We start from the raw sequence: 20,654 nt of genomic DNA, 5'->3' as shown, positions 1-20,654 counted from the left end.
GTGTGTAGGCTTCATCAGTATGGTATTTCAAACAGCTGGTTTCAGTTAGAGCTCACAGCTAGAACTTCCTGGGGCCTTGGGGTGGGTGGGTGTGTGTGTGTGTGAGAGAGAGGTAACAATAGAGAGTATGGAGGAAGAGCTGCTCAGCCTCTCACACACTTTTTCTCCTTGTGCAGTGTACACACACTCCCTGCACAGGCAAACACCTATGTTCTTGTGGTCCTCATTATTTTAGTTTTATTTGGCCTGCTACACAATGGGACCCTTATTCATGATGTGTGTGCTACGTTAGTTTTTTCATCAACTGTAGTCAGCGACTCAATGTAGCATGTTGGTCTGCTGTGAACAAAACTGGGACCCATTTTGTGATTGCGAATTCATCAGTAACCCCTCATAATCACAACACAAGGAGTTCTACTATGACTTTGGAAGTGCATGGCTGGACAAACAAAGTTTCGGTCCCTGGGAAGGAACCTTTCATAGGCCCATCTCTTGGAAATGGTGAGAACGTTAAGCAAATGTTCTGCAATTCTACACATTTTATCATGGGGCAGAGAGAGACCTTTGCAGTTTTAAAGTTTAAATTACAGGACATTTATGCCTGTAATTGTTGGATACCAATATCCCAGTGAGCATCCCAGGCCCAGGTGACCAAGGGTTACACAAACTGTAGATTAATAATATTGTATTACACTCTCTAAACGTATTCCACGGAGCCCTTGGCCAAAATTTGTTTGAGCTGTTAGTAATATTAATTTTTTAAAGAATATACTCCCTGCAGTACCTCCGCAGACTCTGTCCACTTTGAGAACCCCTGCATTATACCTGTCACACACATTCTCTCTCCCCCTCTATGGCACATCTTACGACTCCTCTCTCGACCTCTAGGTCACTTTGCACCTCAAGATTCTTGTCCCTACACAGATACTAGACTTCTCTACTCCTGCAAATTGCCATGTCCATTTTTAGCCCCCTCGCTTATCCCTTCTTCCTTCCTGTCTCACTTCCTTTGAGTGGAGACTGACCCCTGAGCTGTTGTAGTTTACGTCAATGTGTTCTCCCTTATATGCATTTGGCAGTGGTGCACTGCCGCTGCTAAATCGTGGCCGGGGTTTCGGGAAGGTAAAACATTTTCAGTGTAAGCGTAAACGGCTAAAACCAGATATAAAGTATGTAGAAAAGATTGAGAGCAATACATTTTTTTAAATTAGATTATATTTGAGAGCTAACAATCACCAAAATAAAAACTACATCCAGGGAGAATCTGAAATTACCAAAATGTCACGGCATCAAATCCAAGTTTATTTGTCACGTGCGCCGAATACAACAGGTGTAGACCTTAAAGTGAAATGCTTACTTACGGGCACTAACCAATAGTGTGGAGGGGGGAAAAGTGTGTGTGTGTGTGTGTGTGTGTGTGTGGGTGTAGGTAAGTAAGTAAAGAAATAAAACAACAGTAAAAAGACATTTGAAAATAAGAGGAGCAAGGCTACATATAGACACCGGTTAGTCAGGCTTATTGAGGTAGTATGTACATGTAGGTATGGTTAGAGTGACTATGCATATATGATGAACAGAGAGTAGCAGTAGCGTAAAAATAGGCGTTGGCGGGTGGTGGAACACAATGCAGATAGCCCGGTTAGCCAATGTGTGGGAGCACTGGTTGGTCGGGCCAATTGAGGTAGTATGTACGTGAATGTATAGTTAAAGTGACTATGCATATAAGATTAATAGAGAGTAGCAGCAGCATAATAGAGTGGTTGGGGGGGGGCGCACAATACAAATAGTCCGGGTAACCATTTGGTTACCTGTTCAGGAGTCTTATGGCTTGGGGGTAAAAACTGTTGAGAAGCCTTTTTGTCCCAGACTTGGCACTGCTTGCCATGCGGTAGTAGAGAGAACAGTCTATGACTGGGGTGGCTGGGGTCTTGGACAATTTTTAGGGCCTTCCTCTGACACCGCCCGGTGTAGAGGTCCTGGATGGCAGGAAGCTTTGCCCCAGTGATGTAGTGCGTACTGAGCCATACGCACTACCCTCTGAAGTGCCTTGCGTTCGGAGGCTGAGCATTTGCCGTACCAGGCAGTGATGCAACCGGTCAGGATGCTCTCGATGTTGCAGCTGTAGAACCTTTTGAGGATCTCAGGACCCATGCCAAATATTTTTAGTTTCCTGAGTGGGAATAGGCTTTGTTGTGCTCTCTTCACGACTGTCTTGGTGTGTTTGGACCATTCTAGTTTGTTGTTGATGTGGACACCAAGGAATTTGAAGCTCTCAACCTGCTCCACTACAGCCCCGTTGATGAGAATGGGGACGTGCTCGGTGCTCCTTTTCCTGTAGTCCACAATCATCTCCTTGGTCTTGGTTACGTTGAGGGATAGGTTGTTATTCTGACACCACCCGGCCAGTTCTCTGACCTCCTCCCTATAGGCTCTCATCGTTGTCGGTGATCAGGCCTACCACTGTTGTGTCGTCTGCAATCTTAATGATGTGTTGGAGTCGTGCCTGGCCATGCAGTCGTGGGTGAACAGGGAGTACAGGAGGGGTCTGAGCACGCACCCCTGGGGAGCTCAAGTGTTGAGGATCAGCGTGGCAGATGTGTTGCTACCTACCCTCACCACCTGGGGGAGGCCCGTCAGGAAGTCCAGGATCCAGTTGCAGAGGGAGGTGTTTAGTCCCAGGTTCCTTAACTTAGTGATGAGCTTTGAGGGTACTATGGTGTTGAACGCTGAGCTGTCGTCAATGAATAGCTTTCCCACATAGGTGTTCCTTTTGTCCAGGTGGGAAAGGGCAGTGTGGAGTGCAGTGGAGATTGTATCATCTGTGGATCTGTTTGGACGGTATGCAAATTTGGAGTGTATTTAGAGTTTCTGGGATAATGGTGTTGATGTGAGTGAACAGGGAGTACAGGAGGGGTCTGAGCACGCACCCCTGGGGAGCTCAAGTGTTGAGGATCAGCGTGGTTTGTTTCAGTAACTCAGATCGCATAAGAGCAAGGCATAAGCCATGACCATTGCAGAATTGCAGGAGATTAGCTTTGAAACTGCAATTTGTCTCTTAGCCCCCATGACAAATGTATAAAATTGCAGGAAACAAGCTTCAAAACTGAGAGTATTTCAATCTTCCTCATGGTAAAATGTGTATAATTGCAGGAAATTGGCTTTAAAATAAAGGTGAAATAAAAAAAAAACATTTAATTTAGTCTGCGGCCAAGAGGGCTTCTAAAACCACACCATTGTCCATGCCCACTACCCCTTCCACCCTGCTAACTTGAGCGCTAGTTGTGTGTGCACTGCTTTTCTAAAAGCAAGCGTTCACACATATAAACCTTAATGTAGAGAGACGTGCAGCTGGGGCCTGACTGATACACTCACCAGATAGAGGGGGGAGGGGTGTGTCTGTGTGTGTCTGTGTGTGTGTGTGTCTGTGTCTGCATACATAATCTGACCCAGACCCATGTGGAGAGTCATCGGAGTACACTCTCTCACATTCTGCAACACACACACCCTCCCTCGTACGTCCCTCCAAAGACACTCCTCTTCATACCCGTTTCACGATATGTCATATTTGTCCATTAAATCTTTTTTAATATGTAGTGCATGCAAACAATGAATCAAAGTGGTATGTTTTAAATCACGCTCGCTCTCTCTAGTATCTACAGATGAAGTGGCCCATGCTGGATGTTCCTGGAACTTCTGCTTTAAAAGACCCTCGCTCTCCCTCCCCTGCTCACATGGTGAGTGTGTGTGCACTACAGTCTAGTGACTGTGCAGTGACATCACTTGCTCTGACACATAACATGTAAAAGGACAACTGTACGTAGCAAGTAAGCTTCTAGCTTTTACGTACTTTATTGAAGTACCTTGTTTTTATTACATAACTTACCCTGGTTAGTTACCCTGCTCTGCTACTATCAGCCATTTAGCATGTCTCCCGGAGTAACCACACATGGCACTCGGGTGACCTGAATCGTGTCCTCCCTCACCCTCTCCAGGCTCACACACACACCCTCCTGACCTCCCTCAAACCAGCTGCAGACAGACAGACGCTGGAATGTTAAAGCTGAATGGTGTTAATCCGTCCAGAGACAGAGGACTTTAGCACCTCCGGGTGGTGTGTGTAGCGATGGCTGTGTGTGTTCTGATACAGAGACCAGGACCGTGAGTGTGTATGTAACGGAGTGTGTGTTCGGTATCTGAGGATATCCCTGAAGACCTGGTGGAGGACTCACCCCCAGTCACTGATACAGCCAGTCAGCCCAGAAACAACCGCAGGCCTTAGGGCCAGGGCTCATGTCGATTTGAAAGCATTGTATAGCTGTTCCAAATCTAATCACTGCCTGTTCCCTCTCTATCTCCCTCTCTCCTCTCTTTTTCTCTCTAGTCCAATAAGGTACCAGTGGTGCAGCATAGTCACCTGTCCCCCTTTTCCCCACTCCTGTCCTACAGTCCAGACCCCTTCCCTCCACGGACACCCCCTCCTCACCTCTCAGCTGACACGGGTATGAAAGTTCCTCTCCTCTCATCCCTCTTTCTGCTTTTGTCTGGAATACTCAGTATTAATGTTAAAACCTAGGTGATTCACATTTTACGTTTGATATCTGTCAGATGACACTTGTCGCCATATAACAGATATATATGTTGCTCTCCAGGTCTTCCCCCCACCCCCCACCCAGCAGAGCTCTCTCCTTACTACCCTCTCTCTCCTGGAGGCATGGAACACATGACACACCCGCTGAGCTGGCTGTGAGTCACACACACGCCCATTCAAACTCTCATGATGAATACAATAATGGTTTGGTTTAGTTTATTTTGCAAACAATTTTTAGCACAACATATGTTATTACAAAATTGACACTGTTTCCCCTCCCTCGTTTTCTGTCTCCAGGCAGGGCCAGTCCATGTACAGTATTCCAGTGGGGGGGTTTAGACCATCCTACCCTGCAGCTCTCGCCCTAAACTCTTCCATGTCCAGGTACAGCTCACCTAATCACTCACACACATCCACGTATCACTCCTCTGGAGACTACATACTGTGATGACTGGACTTCTGTAAAGATTGCAAACATGTCATTTAATTGTTATTTATGTTTGTGGTATGGTGTGTGTTTGACAGCTTTGTGTCCAGTCGTTTCTCACCCCACATGGTCCCGCCTCCCCAGACGTCAGTCCCCCACCCTGCCATCGTTTCCACAGCGATCAAACAGGAACCGAGAGACAGCAACCAGCACGGGTAAGCACACACATAGCTCTTTAAACCACACACCTTTCTCACACCCCCGTTGCTGACTCCGTAACTCTGTGCTGTGGTGTGTGTAGGAGGTGTGCTGTGTCTATGGGGGACAGAGAGGAGGAGAAGAAGCCTCACGTGAAGAAGCCTCTGAATGCCTTTATGCTGTACATGAAGGAGCAGAGACCCAAGGTGGTTGCTGAGTGCACGCTGAGGGAGAGCGCTGCCATCAACCAGATTCTGGGACGCAGGGTGAGTGGCAGTGTGTGTGTATGCATGCTCACACACGGTCATTGTTTGTACGATGTGTGCGTTCATGCTGAACGTTGTGGTCAATGACCTATGCTCCAGAAGGGAGTGTGTGTGTTAACCCTGTGTGTCTGTGCGTCTGTCTACAGTGGCACACTCTGTCTCGTGAGGAGCAGTCGAAGTACTATGATATGGCCCGCAAGGAGCGACAGCTACACTCCCAACTCTACCCTGGATGGTCAGCTAGAGACAACTACGTAAGTAGTAATTATTTAGTAGTGATTTGATTGGTTGCTGAGTGGTGGTGGTGGAGGACGTGATGTGATTGTGTGTGTGCAGGGGAAGAGGAAGAAAAGGAAGAGAGATGGCAGGCCAGAGGCTGCTCCAGAGGGACAGATGACACACCCCCAGTCAGCTGCTCCAGAGGGTAAGAACCACCTAATACATTCAAGATCAGAGCAATATGAAGATGTGAAAAGTGACTTACTCTGTTCTACTTAATGACATAACTGGGAAGTAACAGCAAGACTGATCAGTGTGTTTTTATTTTGTCTCTAGAGCACTTCTCCGCGCAGCTCAAGAAGTCGTGTGTGTCGTATGGAACTCAGGAGAGACCCAGTGTGTCTCACACACACCTGACACACACACACCTGTCCCAGGCTAGTCCCGCCTCCTCTCTGGACTCTCCAGCCACGCCCACCACTGCTCTGGCCTCCCCTGCTGCTCCCGCACCCACACACACCGAACACACACACTCACACTCCGAGCACACACATCCTGAGCAGGTCCAGCCCCTCTCCCTCACCACCAAACCCCCTCGTCTGCAGTCACACAGGGACACGCACGGTCAGGCTTACACCCACATCCAGTCTCACACACATTCACATGTATTAACTCACACACACCTCCCCCTGCCCCCTACCCCCAATACCTCTTCATCCCCCTACTCTCATCCCCCATTTTCTCTCCACATGAGCTCATCCAGCAAACATACTCCACCACTTCTGTCTCGACCAATCCCCTTTGCCTCTGGCTTAGCTCCTCCCACCTCTATCCACCAATCAACAATGAGCTCCCATCATGCCATGCTCCAGTCCCAGCCACTCTCCCTCGTCACTAGAAATAATAGTTAAAACCCAAAGACGCTAACCACAGATCTATGTTCAGATTCCTCTAAGGCCAGCTGTAATCTTAAGCATTACACTACCCCTAACCACAGATACCTCTAAACCCTGTCTAATCATGGGTGGGATGAAAAAATATATGACCCCCTATCAGTGTGTAGGAGAGTCCACTCTACTATGTGGGCAGGGGTGAACAACTCCTTGAGGGCTACATGATGCTCCAGCCTAGCAACACACACAATTGAAATAGTGTTTGAATAGAGGTTTAAATTAAGATCATTATTAATTGATTAGCAGAATCATGTTAGTGATTGGGGGGAAGCCTGCAACACCCCCTGTTTGTTGCTTTAGGATTAGGGTCAATTTCTTCCTACTTTTTTAATTGCTTTTTTTTTGTCTGTAAATAAACTTTTTTTTAAACATTTTATAGATATTAGACCAGGTTTTATATTAGTATGGAAAGGAAACAATTATTGGTCAATATTTGACCACACCTCTTAACTTGTCTTCATGTAACTACATTTTTTTGTGAAATGGTATTGCAACATCTTACCTTTTTTTGTATTAATTTGTCCAATTTGCTACTTGTATAAAATACAAAAAAGGAAAGGTAAATTTTTTAAGAAAAATAGATCAAAGTATGTTTGTCTTTGTGGTAGTAATGTGTGTAGATCTGTTTTCCCTCCCTCCCCTATTCTTTTATAACCCCCCTTGACTTGAGTCTTGATAATAAACATCTACTTATTTCTGAAACGTGTCTGTTCCTGTGTTGTCTTTGCCTTTGGTAGCAGTCTTTCTAATAAACACACTGCATCTTCAATGGATCTCATCATTGAAGGTAGGTGTTTCCTATGAACCTCAATGTTTGACCAGCACAAATAAAATGTGCGTGCTTAGTCCCCTCCTGTTCACCCATGACTGAGTGGCCAAGCACGACTCCAACACCAAGTTTGCTGCCGATAACGGTGGTAGGCCTGATCACCGACAACGATGAGACAGCCTATAGGGAGGTCAGAGGCCAGGATAACAATCTCTCAATGTGAGCAAGACAAAGGAGATGATCGTGGACTATAGGAAAAGGATGGCCAAACACACCCCCATTCACATCGACGGGGCTGTAGTGGAGCGGCTTGAGAGTTTCAAGTTCCTTGGTGTCCACATCACCAACAAACTATCATGATCCAAATACATCAAGACAGTCGTGAAGAGGGCCTCAGGAGACTGAAAAGATTTGGCATGAGTCCCCAGATCCTAAGTTCTACAGCTGTACCATTGAGAGCATCCTGACCGGGTTCATCACTGCCTGTTAAGGCGCTACAGAGGGTAGTGTGTACAGCCCAATACATCCCTGGGTACAAGCTTCCTGACATCCAGGACCTATATACTAGGCGTTGTCAGAGGAAGACCCAAAAAATTGTCAGACTCCAGTCACCCAAGTAATGCTGTTCTCTCTGCTACCGCATGGCAAGCGGTACCGGAGTGCCAAGTCTAGGTCCCAAAAGGGTCCTTAACAGCTTCTACCCCAAATCAATAAGACTGCTGAACAATTAATCAAATGGACACTCAGACTATTTACATTGATACCTCCGCCCCCTTTGTTTTTACACTGCTGCTACTCACTGTTTATTTTATATGCATAGTCACTTTACCGCTACCTAAATGTACAAATGACTTCGACTAACCTGTACCCCCCCACATTGACTCGGTACCCCCTGTATATAGCCTCGTTATTGTTATTTTGCTATTTATTTTGTAAAAGTTTTTTTACTTTAGTTTATTTAGTAAATATTGTCTTAACCAACAATGCAGTTCAAGAAATGAAGGGCTTGTAAGGTCTACACCATTTGTTTTTGGCGCATGTGACAAGTAACATTTGATTTGGATTTGAGATGTAGATATGATCTGTTCAAGAACAAGTTTCCTCAACTCAACCTTTATTACTACAATAAAGTGCACAGTCACTGATCTAATCGTCTTACAATCGGAGCAAGGCTGAACTTGGGTATTTGGAACGCAGACGTTGTGTGTGTGTGTCTGTACCAGCCCAGGGTGAACTCAGCAGGTAGTCTAGGGGTTAAGAGCAAGTAACTGAACTTACCTTGTTCGAATCCCTGACCAGGTAAAAAAAAATCTGTTGATGTGCCCTTGAGCAAGGCACTTAACCCTAACTGCTCCTGTAAGTCCTGGATAAGAGCGTCGGCTCATTGGCTAAAATGTAAATGCGTAGGTGTATAGTTTCAGTTGCTCTACTAAATTGAATCAGCTGGTTGAAGGAACTCCCAGGTTAATGATTAAACATGTAACTCTTATGGTCATGACCTCAGAGTTCCTCAGCAGAGAGTCCGTTTTACTGTAAATGAGTCTTGAGAGCGGCAGGTGATAGTGCTGACAAGTACATTTGTATCAGTGATGTGTGTGGTAGGTGTTTATGAGGTGGTTTATCAGTGTGCTTTGTTTGCGGTAGGTAATTATGTGCCAGTGTGTATCAGGTGACAGGCGTTCATGTTATGTGTTCTTCTTTCCCTGTCTTGTCTGTCTGGGGAAAGGCCTATAGTCCTTCTCACAGCTCAGTATGTGGGTTCAAAGAGTAAGGACGCATTCCAGCAATCTTTTTACTTTTCCTGTTGGAAAAACAATATCCCACCTATACAGTAATATACACACACTTAAGGGTTGCACAAGTTCAAACTCAGTCAGCCATTCAAGGAGTTGGTCTCATGGACTTCCCCATGCTTGCGGGAACAATAGTTGAGAAATAGAGAACCCCACTTGTGCCATGTCATGAGGATACCTGGGCCACTTATTGAGATGTTCCTTTTAAGTAAATGAGGTGAGAAGGAGACTGTAGTGTGACTTTGATCTTTTAGTCTACCTGGACTGGTGTTCCTCCTACAGCAGAGGTACTCAAATCTGAGCCTGCTGGTGCACTGGTCTGGCGTAAAGCTGTCTTCTTCAACTTACTCTCCGTCTCACAGTACCAGTCTGAGCGCTACAACTTAGGAATACAGTCTTGTCTCAGTTAAAATACTAAAAACACCTTGAACATTAGATTTATCAAATCAATGAATTAATGAAAAAAATATATTGTCACACACTCAAAAATATATTGTCACACACTTGTCGTTTTTAACACACTCAACATTGAGCATGTGTGTTCAACTTACAAGGAGTTGGTCTGATGGACTTCCCCATGCTTGCGGGAACAATAGTTGAGAAATAGAGAACCCCACTTCAAATCAAATCAAATTTTATTTGTCACATACACATGGTTAGCAGATGTTAATGCGAGTGTAGCGAAATGCTTGTGCTTCTAGTTCCGACAATGCAGTAATAACCAACAAGTAATCTAACTAACAATTCCTAAACTACTGTCTTATACACAGTGTAAGGGGATAAAGCATATGTACATAAGGATATATGAATGAGTGATGGTACAGAGCAGCATAGGCAAGATACAGTAGATGGTATCGAGTACAGTATATACATATGAGGTGAGTATGTAAACAAAGTGGCATAGTTAAAGTGGCTAGTGATACATGTATAACATAAGGATGCAGTCGATGATATAGAGTACAGTATATACGTATGCATATGAGATGAATAATGTAGGGTAAGTAACATTATATAAGGTAGCATTGTTTAAAGTGGCTAGTGATATATTTACATCATTTCCCATCAATTCCCATTATTAAAGTGGCTGGAGTTGAGTCAGTGTCAGTGTGTTGGCAGCAGCCACTCAATGTGTGCCATGTCATGAGGATACCTGGGCCACTTATTGAGATGTTCCTTTTAAGTAAATGAGGTGAGAAGGAGACTGTAGTGTGACTTTAATCTTTTAGTCTACCTGGACTGGTGTTCCTCCTACAGCAGAGGTACACAAATCTGAGCCTGCTGGTGCACTGGTCTGGCGTAAAGCTGTCTTCTTCAACTTACTCTCCGTCTCACTGTACCAGTCAGAGCGCTACAACTTAGGAATACAGTCTTGTCTCAGTTAAAATACTAAAAACACCTTGAACATTAGATTTATCAAATCAATTAATGAAAAAAATATATTGTCACACACAAAGTCGTTTTTAACACACTCAACATTGAGCATGTGTGTTCAACTTACATTTAATGGATGTCATAAGGTGAATTCACCAATTTGTAAGTCACTCTGGATAAGAGCGTCTGCCAAATGACTTAAATGTAAATGTAATTGAATGGTTTCAAAGAAAAGCATAGAAGCAGAAGCTTAGCCTTAGGTTGCCATTTGAATTAAAGAAATAGACTCAAATAACATAGTATACCGTTCATTATCTATAATATTTTAAGATGCATCAGTTGTCTTTAAAGGAAGACGCCATAATAATCTACTCTGTGGTGAAACCACCAACACCTCCAGATCTTTTCCTTTATCCACATATCTGATCTTTACAATGTTCTGTTTCTATTATGCACACGAACATGTACACAAGTAACAGAGTGGAAATTCTGTCCCAAACTTCGCACAAACTCACAACCCTCTGGCTAACAACACATTGAAAGTCATCCGTACTAATGTAGCTGATAGAGCAAGTCTACCCTGTCAATCTGTGAGCGACAAGTGTCTTTAGTTCTCACAAAGACTTCGGGTTTAGCTTATAGATGGTTTGCGAGGTCTGTTGTACTCTGTGTTGGCCAATGTCGTTGCAGAAAGCCCATTGGCCCCGCCCTCCTTCTCGGGCTCGGCGAATGGGAACACCTCTCTGGTCAGTCGCGATACGAAGCAAGGCATTTCCTTCTTCCCTCCCAGCAGACGACCTTTGGCCTGGAAGCCAAAGGCTACACGGTGGGAGAGGCGTGTCAGTAGGCGTGTCAGCTCCAAGGCTCTGCCCCCTTCCTCCTCCAATAGGATGCAGAGTGTCTGGAGGAAGACAGCCCCCAGAGGGTGCATGAAGGCCCCGTAACCTGGCGTGGTGGCGTACATCACCGCTGTATCCATGGGGATGGACAGGTACTGAGACAGAGTGTCCTCAATGACATCACTTCCTGCTGAATCCGTCTCCACTGTCACCCCATCATCCAGCTCACCCCCACGACACGCCTAGGGAGAGAGAGAGAGAGAGAGAGAGATGATTACTAATGATGATTGTCATATCACTGACTGATTTTTTGTTGTGGATGTGGTGATTGATGATAATGGTACTGACCTGGATAAAGAACAGTTTGGTCTTTCCCTCCATGTGTGAGTTGTTGAAGCAGGAGAAGATGTGGGACAGTCTAACCGGCCTTCCGTCTGCCCCGAACACACAGCCCTCCTCCCCGTGAGACGACAGCACTGCCAGGAAACACTCCTTCACCGGCCGCTCGCTCTCTGCAATCAATCAATGCATCAATCAATCAATCAATTAATGAAATTGTATTAATTTATAAATGTTTTGTCAGAAGGTGCTTTCCTGGCCTAGACCCACTAAGAGTTAACAGCAGCACAGTGGCAAGGAAACAGTCCCTAAAAGGAAGAAACCTTTAGAAGAATCAGACTATGGGTCGGCCCATCCCTCTCTGGCTGTACTGGTTAGAAGAAGAAACATTAATCGAACATTATCTCCCCTGTTGGGTCATGTGATGATGGTGGTATGTGATTCCTCAGAACAGTTTGCTTTAGTGAAAGATTAGCTTATCCATCTGTCATCCTGTCTGCAGGTCACAGCACGGTGTGTGCATATGTCCGCAGGTGTTTGCACAGTAATTATTAAACAGGTGTGTATAGGACTGTGTCATCCTTTATTACTAGGACATTCTGTCTCGTGAGTGTGCGTGTCTGTGTTTGTGTGTGTCATCATTTCATTCTGTCTGCACGCCATACATACAGTATTTCAAATCTCCTATGATTACTACTGTAAGTAACTGTAAATAACAATGAATGGTGAAGAATCTATCCTCTGCCTCAGGTTAAAGACAGGTTAAAGAAGGATTTTTAAGCCTTGAGACAATTGAGACATGGTTTGTGTGTGTGCCATTCAGAGGGTGAATGGGCAAGACAAGAGATACAATCTGTTAGGAAGGTGTCCTTAATGGTTTGTTCTGTACACTCTGTTTATGTGTGTGTGTATACACTGAGTGTACCAAACATTAAGAACACCTTCCTAATATTGCAGTGTGCTCCCCCTTCTGCCCTCAGAATAGCATCAATTCGTCGGGGAATGGACTCCCCAGGGACGCTGGCCCATGTAGACTCCAATTCTTCCCACAGTTTGGTCAAGGTGGGGTCTGGGACCTACAACCATACCCTGTTCAAAAGCACATAAATCTTTTATCTTGCCATTTCACCATCTGAATGGTACATATATACAATCCATTTCTCAGGGCTTAAAATTCCTTCCTAACCTGTCTCCCGTTCATCTACAATGATTGAAGTTGATTTAACTAGGGACATCAATAAGGGATCATAGCTTTCACCTGGATTCACCTGATCAGTCTATGTCATGGAAAGAGCAGGTGTCCTTAATGTTTTGTACACTCATTGTAGGTTTTCAATTGTTTTATATTCAGGCCTGCAGAGGACTCTGTGACCGTCCCCTAATTGCTAACATTACGTAATAACGCTGATATGTTTGATAAAATGGATAAAACCAGGATATAAAGTATTTGTTACTGTTTTAGAGCTGATGTAGAGCAGGGGTGTGTGTGTATAAGGTATGTGTGTGTCTGTGTGTGTTACCTGTCTTGAAGAGTGTGTACATCTCACGAGAGGTGAGGTCAGTGTGTATGTCCACTCTGTATCCCAGTCTGGTCAGGGTACGGTGGAGTCTTTTGGCGTCTTTCTCTGCCCCTGGCCTCCTGCACAGTGGTACACCGTGGTCAAAGTTCGACACTGCGACCAGGACAGCGCGGTTACACTCGTCATCGCCAGACTTTGTCCGTCTCCACAGCGGCATTTCCAAACATATAGAGACCATTGGTCCAGTTGGTCGCTGCAGTCTGGTTCCTCTCAAGGTTTCTACCAATCCCTTTGGAGTCTCAACCTATCCCTTGCTTCTGTCGTCTCTGCTTGCTCTCTGGGGGTTCAGGTCTGATTCACTGTCTCTGACAAATGTACTAGTATATTGTGCACAAAAGTCCAATGTGATAGAAAGAGTGTGGATCAGAGTACCGAATGGAGTGACTTCTCTCTTGGGGTAAGGTTCAACAGGTAAGAGCCACCTGAATACACCACCAGCAGGTAAATATCCACCTGAATACACCACCAGCAGGTAAATATCCACCTGAATACACCACCAGCAGGTAAATATCCACCTGAATCCTAAGTTCTACAGCTGTACCATTGAGAGCATCCTGACCGGGTTCATCACTGCCTGTTAAGGCGCTACAGAGGGTAGTGTGTACAGCCCAATACATCCCTGGGTCCAAGCTTCCTGACATCCAGGACCTATATACTAGGCGTTGTCAGAGGAAGACCCAAAAAATTGTCAGACTCCAGTCACCCAAGTAATGCTGTTCTCTCTGCTACCGCATGGCAAGCGGTACCAGAGTGCCAAGTCTAGGTCCCAAAAGGGTCCTTAACAGCTTCTACCCCAAATCAATAAGACTGCTGAACAATTAATCAAATGGACACTCAGACTATTTACATTGATACCTCCGCCCCCTTTGTTTTTACACTGCTGCTACTCACTGTTTATTTTATATGCATAGTCACTTTACCGCTACCTAAATGTACAAATGACTTCGACTAACCTGTACCCCCCACATTGACTTGGTACCGGTACCCCCTGTATATAGCCTCGTTATTGTTATTTTGCTATTTATTTTGTAAAAGTTTTTTTACTTTAGTTTATTTAGTAAATATTGTCTTAACCAACAATGCAGTTCAAGAAATGAAGGGCTTGTAAGGTCTACACCATTTGTTTTTGGCGCATGTGACAAGTAACATTTGATTTGGATTTGAGATGTAGATATGATCTGTTCAAGAACAAGTTTCCTCAACTCAACCTTTATTACTACAATAAAGTGCACAGTCACTGATCTAATCGTCTTACAATCGGAGCAAGGCTGAACTTGGGTATTTGGAACGCAGACGTTGTGTGTGTGTGTGTCTGTACCAGCCCAGGGTAAACTCAGCAGGTAGTCTAGGGGTTAAGAGCAAGTAACTGAACTTACCTGGTTCGAATCCCTGACCAGGTAAAAAAAATCTGTTGATGTGCCCTTGAGCAAGGCACTTAACCCTAACTGCTCCTGTAAGTCCTGGATAAGAGCGTCTGCTCATTGGCTAAAATGTAAATGCGTAGGTGTATAGTATCAGTTGCTCTACTAAATTGAATCAGCTGGTTGAAGGAACTCCCAGGTTAATGATTAAACATGTAACTCTTATGGTCATGACCTCAGAGTTCCTCAGCAGAGAGTCCGTTTTACTGTAAATGAGTCTTGAGAGCGGCAGGTGATAGTGCTGACAAGTACATTTGTATCAGTGATGTTTATGAGGTGGTTTATCAGTGTGCGTTGTTTGCGGTAGGTAATTATGTGCCAGTGTGTATCAGGTGACAGGCGTTCATGTTATGTGTTCTTCTTTCCCTGTCTTGTCTGTCTGGGGAAAGGCCTATAGTCCTTCTCACAGCTCAGTATGTGGGTTCAAAGAGTAAGGACGCATTCCAGCAACATTTTTACTTTTCCTGTTGGAAAAACAATATCCCACCTACACAGTAATATACACACACTTAAGGGTTGCACAAGTTCAAACTCAGTCAGCCATTCAAGGAGTTGGTCTCATGGACTTCCCCATGCTTGCGGGAACAATAGTTGAGAAATAGAGAACCCCACTTGTGCCATGTCATGAGGATACCTGGGCCACTTATTGAGATGTTCCTTTTAAGTAAATGAGGTGAGAAGGAGACTGTAGTGTGACTTTAATCTTTTAGTCTACCTGGACTGGTGTTCCTCCTACAGCAGAGGTACTCAAATCTGAGCCTGCTGGTGCACTGGTCTGGCGTAAAGCTGTCTTCTTCAACTTACTCTCCGTCTCATTGTACCAGTCAGAGCGCTACAACTTAGGAATTACAGTCTTGTCTTGTCTCAGTTAAAATACTAAAAACACCTTGAACATTAGATTTATCAAATCAATGAATTAATGAAAAAAATATATTGTCACACACAAAGTCGTTTTTTAACACACTCAACATTGAGCATGCGTGTTCAACTTACATTTAATGGTTTCAAACAAAAGCATAGAAGCAGAAGCTTAGCCTTAGGTTGCCATTTGAATTAAAGAAATAGACTCAAATAACATAGTATACCGTTCATTATCTAGAATATTTTAAGATGCATCAGTTGTCTTTAAAGGAAGACGCCATAATAATCTACTCTGTGGTGAAACCACCAACACCTCCAGATCTTTTCCTTTATCCACATATCTGATCTTTACAATGTTCTGTTTCTATTATGCACACGAACATATACACAAGTAACAGAGTGGAAATTCTGTCCCAAGCTTCGCACAAACTCACAACCCTCTGGCTAACAACACATTGAAAGTCATCCGTACTAATGTAGCTGATAGAGCAAGTCTACCCTGTCAATCTGTGAGCGACAAGTGTCTGTAGTTCTCACAAAGACTTCGGGTTTAGCTTATAGATGGTTTGCGAGGTCTGTTGTACTCTGGGTTGACCAATGTTGTTGCAGAAAGCCCATTGGCCCCGCCCTCCTTCTCGGGCTCGGCGAATGGGAACACCTCTCTGGTCAGTCGCGATACGAAGCAAGGCATTTCCTTCTTCCCTCCCAGCAGACGACCTTTGGCCTGGAAGCCAAAGGCTACACGGTGGGAGAGGCGTGTCAGTAGGCGTGTCAGCTCCAAGGCTCTGCCCCCTTCCTCCTCCAATAGGATGCAGAGTGTCTGGAGGAAGACAGCCCCCAGAGGGTGCATGAAGGCCCCGTAACCTGGCGTGGTGGCGTACATCACCGCTGTATCCATGGGGATGGACAGGTACTGAGACAGAGTGTCCTCAATGACATCACTTCCTGCTGAATCCGTCTCCACTGTCACCCCATCATCCAGCTCACCCCCACGACACGCCTGGAGAGAGAGAGAGAGAGAGAGATGATTACTAATGATGATTGTCATATCACTGACTGATTTTTTGTTGTGGATGTGGTGATTGATGATAATGGTACTGACCTGGATAAAGAAGAGTTTGGTCTTTCCCTCCATGTGTGAGTTGTTGAAGCAGGAGAAGATGTGGGACAGTCTAACCGGCCTTCCGTCTGCCCCGAACACACAGCCCTCCTCCCCGTGAGACGACAGCACTGCCAGGAAACACTCCTTCACCGGCCGCTCGCTCTCTGCAATCAATCAATGCATCAATCAATCAATCAATTAATGAAATTGTATTAATTTATAAATGTTTTGTCAGAAAGTGCTTTCCTGGCCTAGACCCACTAAGAGCTAACAGCAGCACAGTGGCAAGGAAACAGTCCCTAAAAGGAAGAAACCTTTAGAAGAATCAGACTATGGGTCGGCCCATCCCCCTCTGGCTGTACTGGTTAGAAGAAGAAACATTAATCGAACATTATCTCCCCTGTTGGGTCATGTGATGATGGTGGTATGTGATTCCTCAGAACAGTTTGCTTTAGTGAAAGATTAGCTTATCCATCTGTCATCCTGTCTGCAGGTCACAGCACGGTGTGTGCATATGTCCGCAGGTGTTTGCACAGTAATTATTAAACAGGTGTGTATAGGACTGTGTCATCCTTTATTACTAGGACATTCTGTCTCGTGAGTGTGCGTGTCTGTGTTTGTGTGTGTCATCATTTCATTCTGTCTGCACGCCATACATACAGTATTTCAAATCTCCTATGATTACTACTGTAAGTACCTGTAAATAACAATGAATGGCAAAGAATATTTCCTCTGCCTCAGGTTAAAGACAGGTTAAAGAAGGATTTTTAAGTCTTGAGACAATTAAGACATGGTTTGTGTGTGTGCCATTCAGAGGGTGAATGGGCAAGACAAGAGATACGATCTGTTAGGAAGGTGTCCTTAATGGTTTGTTCTGTACACTCTGTTTATGTGTGTGTGTATACACTGAGTGTACCAAACATTAAGAACACCTTCCTAATATTGCCGTGTGCTCCCCCTTTTGCCATCAGAATAGCATCAATTCGTCGGGGAATGGACTCCCCAGGGACGCTGGCCCATGTAGACTCCAATTCTTCCCACAGTTTGGTCAAGGTGGGGTCTGGCACCTACAACCATACCCTGTTCAAAAGCACGTAAATCTTTTATCTTGCCATTTCACCGTCTGAATGGTACATATATACAATCCATTTCTCAGGGCTTAAAATTCCTTCCTAACCTGTCTCCCGTTCATCTACAATGATTGAAGTTGATTTAACTAGGGACATCAATAAGGGATCATAGCTTTCACCTGGATTCACCTGATCAGTCTATGTCATGGAAAGAGCAGGTGTCCTTAATGTTTTGTACACTCATTGTAGGTTTTCAATTGTTTTATATTCAGGGCTGCAGTGGACTCTGTGACCGTTCCCTAATTGCTAACATTACGTAATAACGCTGATATGTTTGATAAAATGGATAAAACCAGGATATAAAGTATTTGTTACTGTTTTAGAGCTGATGTAGAGCAGGGGTGTGTGTTTATAAGGTATGTGTGTGTCTGTGTGTGTTACCTGTCTTGAAGAGTGTGTACATCTCATGAGAGGTGAGGTCAGTGTGTATGTCCACTCTGTATCCCAGTCTGGTCAGGGTACGGTGGAGTCTTTTGGCGTCTTTCTCTGCCCCTGGCCTCCTGCACAGTGGTACACCGTGGTCAAAGTTCGACACTGTGACCAGGACAGCGCGGTTACACTCCTCATCGCCAGCCTTTGTCCGTCTCCACAGCGGCATTTCCAAAAATATAGAGACCATTGGTCCAGTTGGTCGCTGCAGTCTGGTTCCTCTCAAGGTTTCTACCAATCCCTTTGGAGTCTCAAACTATCCCTTGCTTCTGTCGTCTCTGCTTGCTCTCTGGGGGTTCAGGTCTGATTCACTGTCTCTGACAAATGTACTAGTATATTGTGCACAAAGTCCAATGTGATAGAAAGAGTGTGGATCAGAGTGCCGAATGGAGTGACTTCTCTCTTGGGGTAAGGTTCAACAGGTAAGAGCCACCTGAATACACCACCAGCAGGTAAATATCCACCTGAATACACCACCAGCAGGTAAATATCCACCTGAATACACCACCAGCACGTATATATCCACCTAAGCTGTGTCTCAGCTTCTTTAGAATGTCAGTTTAAAGTCTGTGTGTTTATGAGTCAGGTTCAGGTGTGTATGTATTTATACTGCAGCTGAACACTGTTCCAACTTGCAGACAGATGGGCTACCGCCAATAGCCCTGCCCTTTACACTAACACACCTGGAAGGCCAGAAGTGGAATATCAGGATCACATGCTGTTGCGTCACAGTATTACCTAACTCTGCTCTTTCTGTTTGTCCCTCATTTCCTTCTACATTCATCTACTATGTTCTTTTCTGTCTGCTGGGAAAGCCATCTCAGTGAAACCCGTGTTAGCTCATCTCTGGACTTAACCATATTTCACAACCTATACTATAGCAGTGGATAACCAGCTCATCTCATTTGTAAAGGGCTTGCTGGGCAGACTGTTATCAATAGCTTCACTTTCACAAAGACTCAAAGTCACATTGTATAAATAGGAGTAAGTGGTTCTGAATAATCACATTACTCAGGGAATGCCAATTTCAGAAAATTTAACCAGCTATATTCACCTACATAACCAGAAAGAACTGACGACTGGAATGTTTTGCTTTTTAGTTGTTGTTAGGGATGGTTGTGAGTGCACGAGGAAGCAATTCAAGGTTTGTATAATTAATGATTAATAATAATCAAATGTAAGAACTTAAAATGTTCACTGAACAAAAATGTAAGCGCAACATGTAAAGTCTTGAAATAAAATATCCCAGAAAGCTTATTTCTCTCAAATTTTGTACACACATTTTTTTACATCCCTATTAGTCTATCTATTCCTTTCTTTAATCTTTTGGCATAAACCAGAGCAATCAATTTGTAATCAACATTGAGAGAAGGGTCTTTATCGGGCTTTGGAATCATTGAAATATGGCCCTGTTTCATAGTGGAGCCCATTTTCCCATTTTCAATGCAATCTTGAAACATATTAAAAATAGGGTCTTCTATTAACTGTCACGCCCTGATCTGTTTCACCTGTCCCTGTGATTGTCTCCACCCCCTCCAGGTTTCGCTGAGTTTCCCAAATGTATTTAGCCCTGTGTTTCCTGTCTCTCTGTGTCAGTTTGACTCGTAAGTTTCCAAGTCAACCAGCGTTTTCCCGTTCTCCTGCTTTTTGCATTCTCCTTTTTCTAGTCCTCCGGTTTTGACACTTGTCTTTTTCTGGACTTTGTACCCAGCTGCCTGACCATTCTGCCTGCCTTGACCATGAGCCTGTCTGCCACTCTGTACCTCCTGGACTCTGATCTGGGTTTGACCTTTTTGCCTGTCCACGACCATTCTCTTGCCTACCCCTTTGGATGAATAAACATTGTAAGACTCCAACCATCTGCCTCCCATGTCTGCATCTGGGCGTCGCCTTGTGCCTTGATAGTAACTCCCCAAACTGTTTATGGAATTCAACTGACAGGCCATCAGGGCCAGGTGATTTCCCTTTTTTCATTGAATTCAGAGACTCTCTAATTTCTTCAGTTGACACAGATGAATCAGCAAACTGATTGGAAATCATCCTCAGTTACAGGGACATAATTCTGAATGTGGTAAATGTAGCTTTCACAACCATCTTCCGGAAATTGTGAGTTGTTTGAGTTTTAGTGACCTAAAGAGAAATTGATGTTCAATTGTGTCAAAGGCTTTATATAATTGACAAATGTTAATATTGTATTGGGATCTTTGCATAACACATTACATTTGAGTGCAGTTATAGATTTTCTTTTGTAGTTTCTTTTTTCAAGTGCAAAAAAGTAACTAGTGTTTCTTTTCCACTCTTCAATCCATTTTGCTCTTGATCTGACAAAGGCCCCCTTCCCCAGAGCCATGTAGAACTGTTCTAATTCT

At 44.3% G+C, this 20,654-nt stretch overlaps 4 protein-coding genes across 6 annotated transcripts in view; 1 reads left to right on the top strand and 3 right to left on the bottom strand.

Moving 5' to 3' along the window:
* Positions 1-7,347, top strand: part of LOC135518109 (transcription factor 7-like 1-B) — a 32,088-nt gene extending 24,741 nt beyond the window's left edge. For 2 of the 3 annotated variants that reach the window (XM_064943010.1, XM_064943009.1), the window contains exons 4-12: positions 3,651-3,734; positions 4,382-4,499; positions 4,650-4,743; positions 4,886-4,972; positions 5,114-5,230; positions 5,317-5,479; positions 5,626-5,733; positions 5,816-5,903; positions 6,035-7,347. In XM_064943010.1, coding sequence (XP_064799082.1) covers positions 3,651-3,734; positions 4,382-4,499; positions 4,650-4,743; positions 4,886-4,972; positions 5,114-5,230; positions 5,317-5,479; positions 5,626-5,733; positions 5,816-5,903; positions 6,035-6,609 — 1,434 coding nt within the window. In that variant the 3' untranslated portion in view covers positions 6,610-7,347. The remainder of the gene's footprint in view (positions 1-3,650; positions 3,735-4,381; positions 4,500-4,649; positions 4,744-4,885; positions 4,973-5,113; positions 5,231-5,316; positions 5,480-5,625; positions 5,734-5,815; positions 5,904-6,034) is intronic. The other variant, XM_064943011.1, reaches the window with a different exon arrangement.
* The window catches only part of LOC135518110 (drebrin-like protein B), a 44,685-nt gene extending 35,857 nt beyond the window's left edge, over positions 1-8,828 (bottom strand). Inside the window, exon 1 of the mRNA XM_064943013.1 lies at positions 8,699-8,828. Within this exon, the coding sequence (XP_064799085.1) occupies positions 8,699-8,805 (107 nt within the window). The 5' untranslated portion in view covers positions 8,806-8,828. The remainder of the gene's footprint in view (positions 1-8,698) is intronic.
* A 1,344-nt stretch (positions 8,829-10,172) lies between these two features.
* LOC135518108 (caspase-7-like) lies at positions 10,173-13,857 on the bottom strand. The gene is made up of 3 exons (XM_064943008.1): positions 13,283-13,857; positions 11,772-11,935; positions 10,173-11,665 (listed from the first exon to the last, which is right to left on the bottom strand). The coding sequence occupies exons 1-3, from the start codon at positions 13,518-13,520 to the stop codon at positions 11,216-11,218; spliced, it is 852 nt and encodes a 283-aa protein (XP_064799080.1). The 5' UTR covers positions 13,521-13,857; the 3' UTR covers positions 10,173-11,215.
* A 1,854-nt stretch (positions 13,858-15,711) lies between these two features.
* LOC135518107 (caspase-7-like) lies at positions 15,712-18,913 on the bottom strand. Its single transcript, XM_064943007.1, has 3 exons — positions 18,238-18,913; positions 16,727-16,890; positions 15,712-16,624 (listed from the first exon to the last, which is right to left on the bottom strand). The coding sequence occupies exons 1-3, from the start codon at positions 18,473-18,475 to the stop codon at positions 16,175-16,177; spliced, it is 852 nt and encodes a 283-aa protein (XP_064799079.1). The 5' UTR covers positions 18,476-18,913; the 3' UTR covers positions 15,712-16,174.
* Positions 18,914-20,654: the final 1,741 nt, after the last annotated feature.

Source organism: Oncorhynchus masou, chromosome 28 (genome assembly GCF_036934945.1).
Source record: "Oncorhynchus masou masou isolate Uvic2021 chromosome 28, UVic_Omas_1.1, whole genome shotgun sequence".
NCBI lineage: Eukaryota > Metazoa > Chordata > Actinopteri > Salmoniformes > Salmonidae > Oncorhynchus > Oncorhynchus masou.
This window is presented reverse-complemented; position numbering and strand designations above follow the sequence as displayed.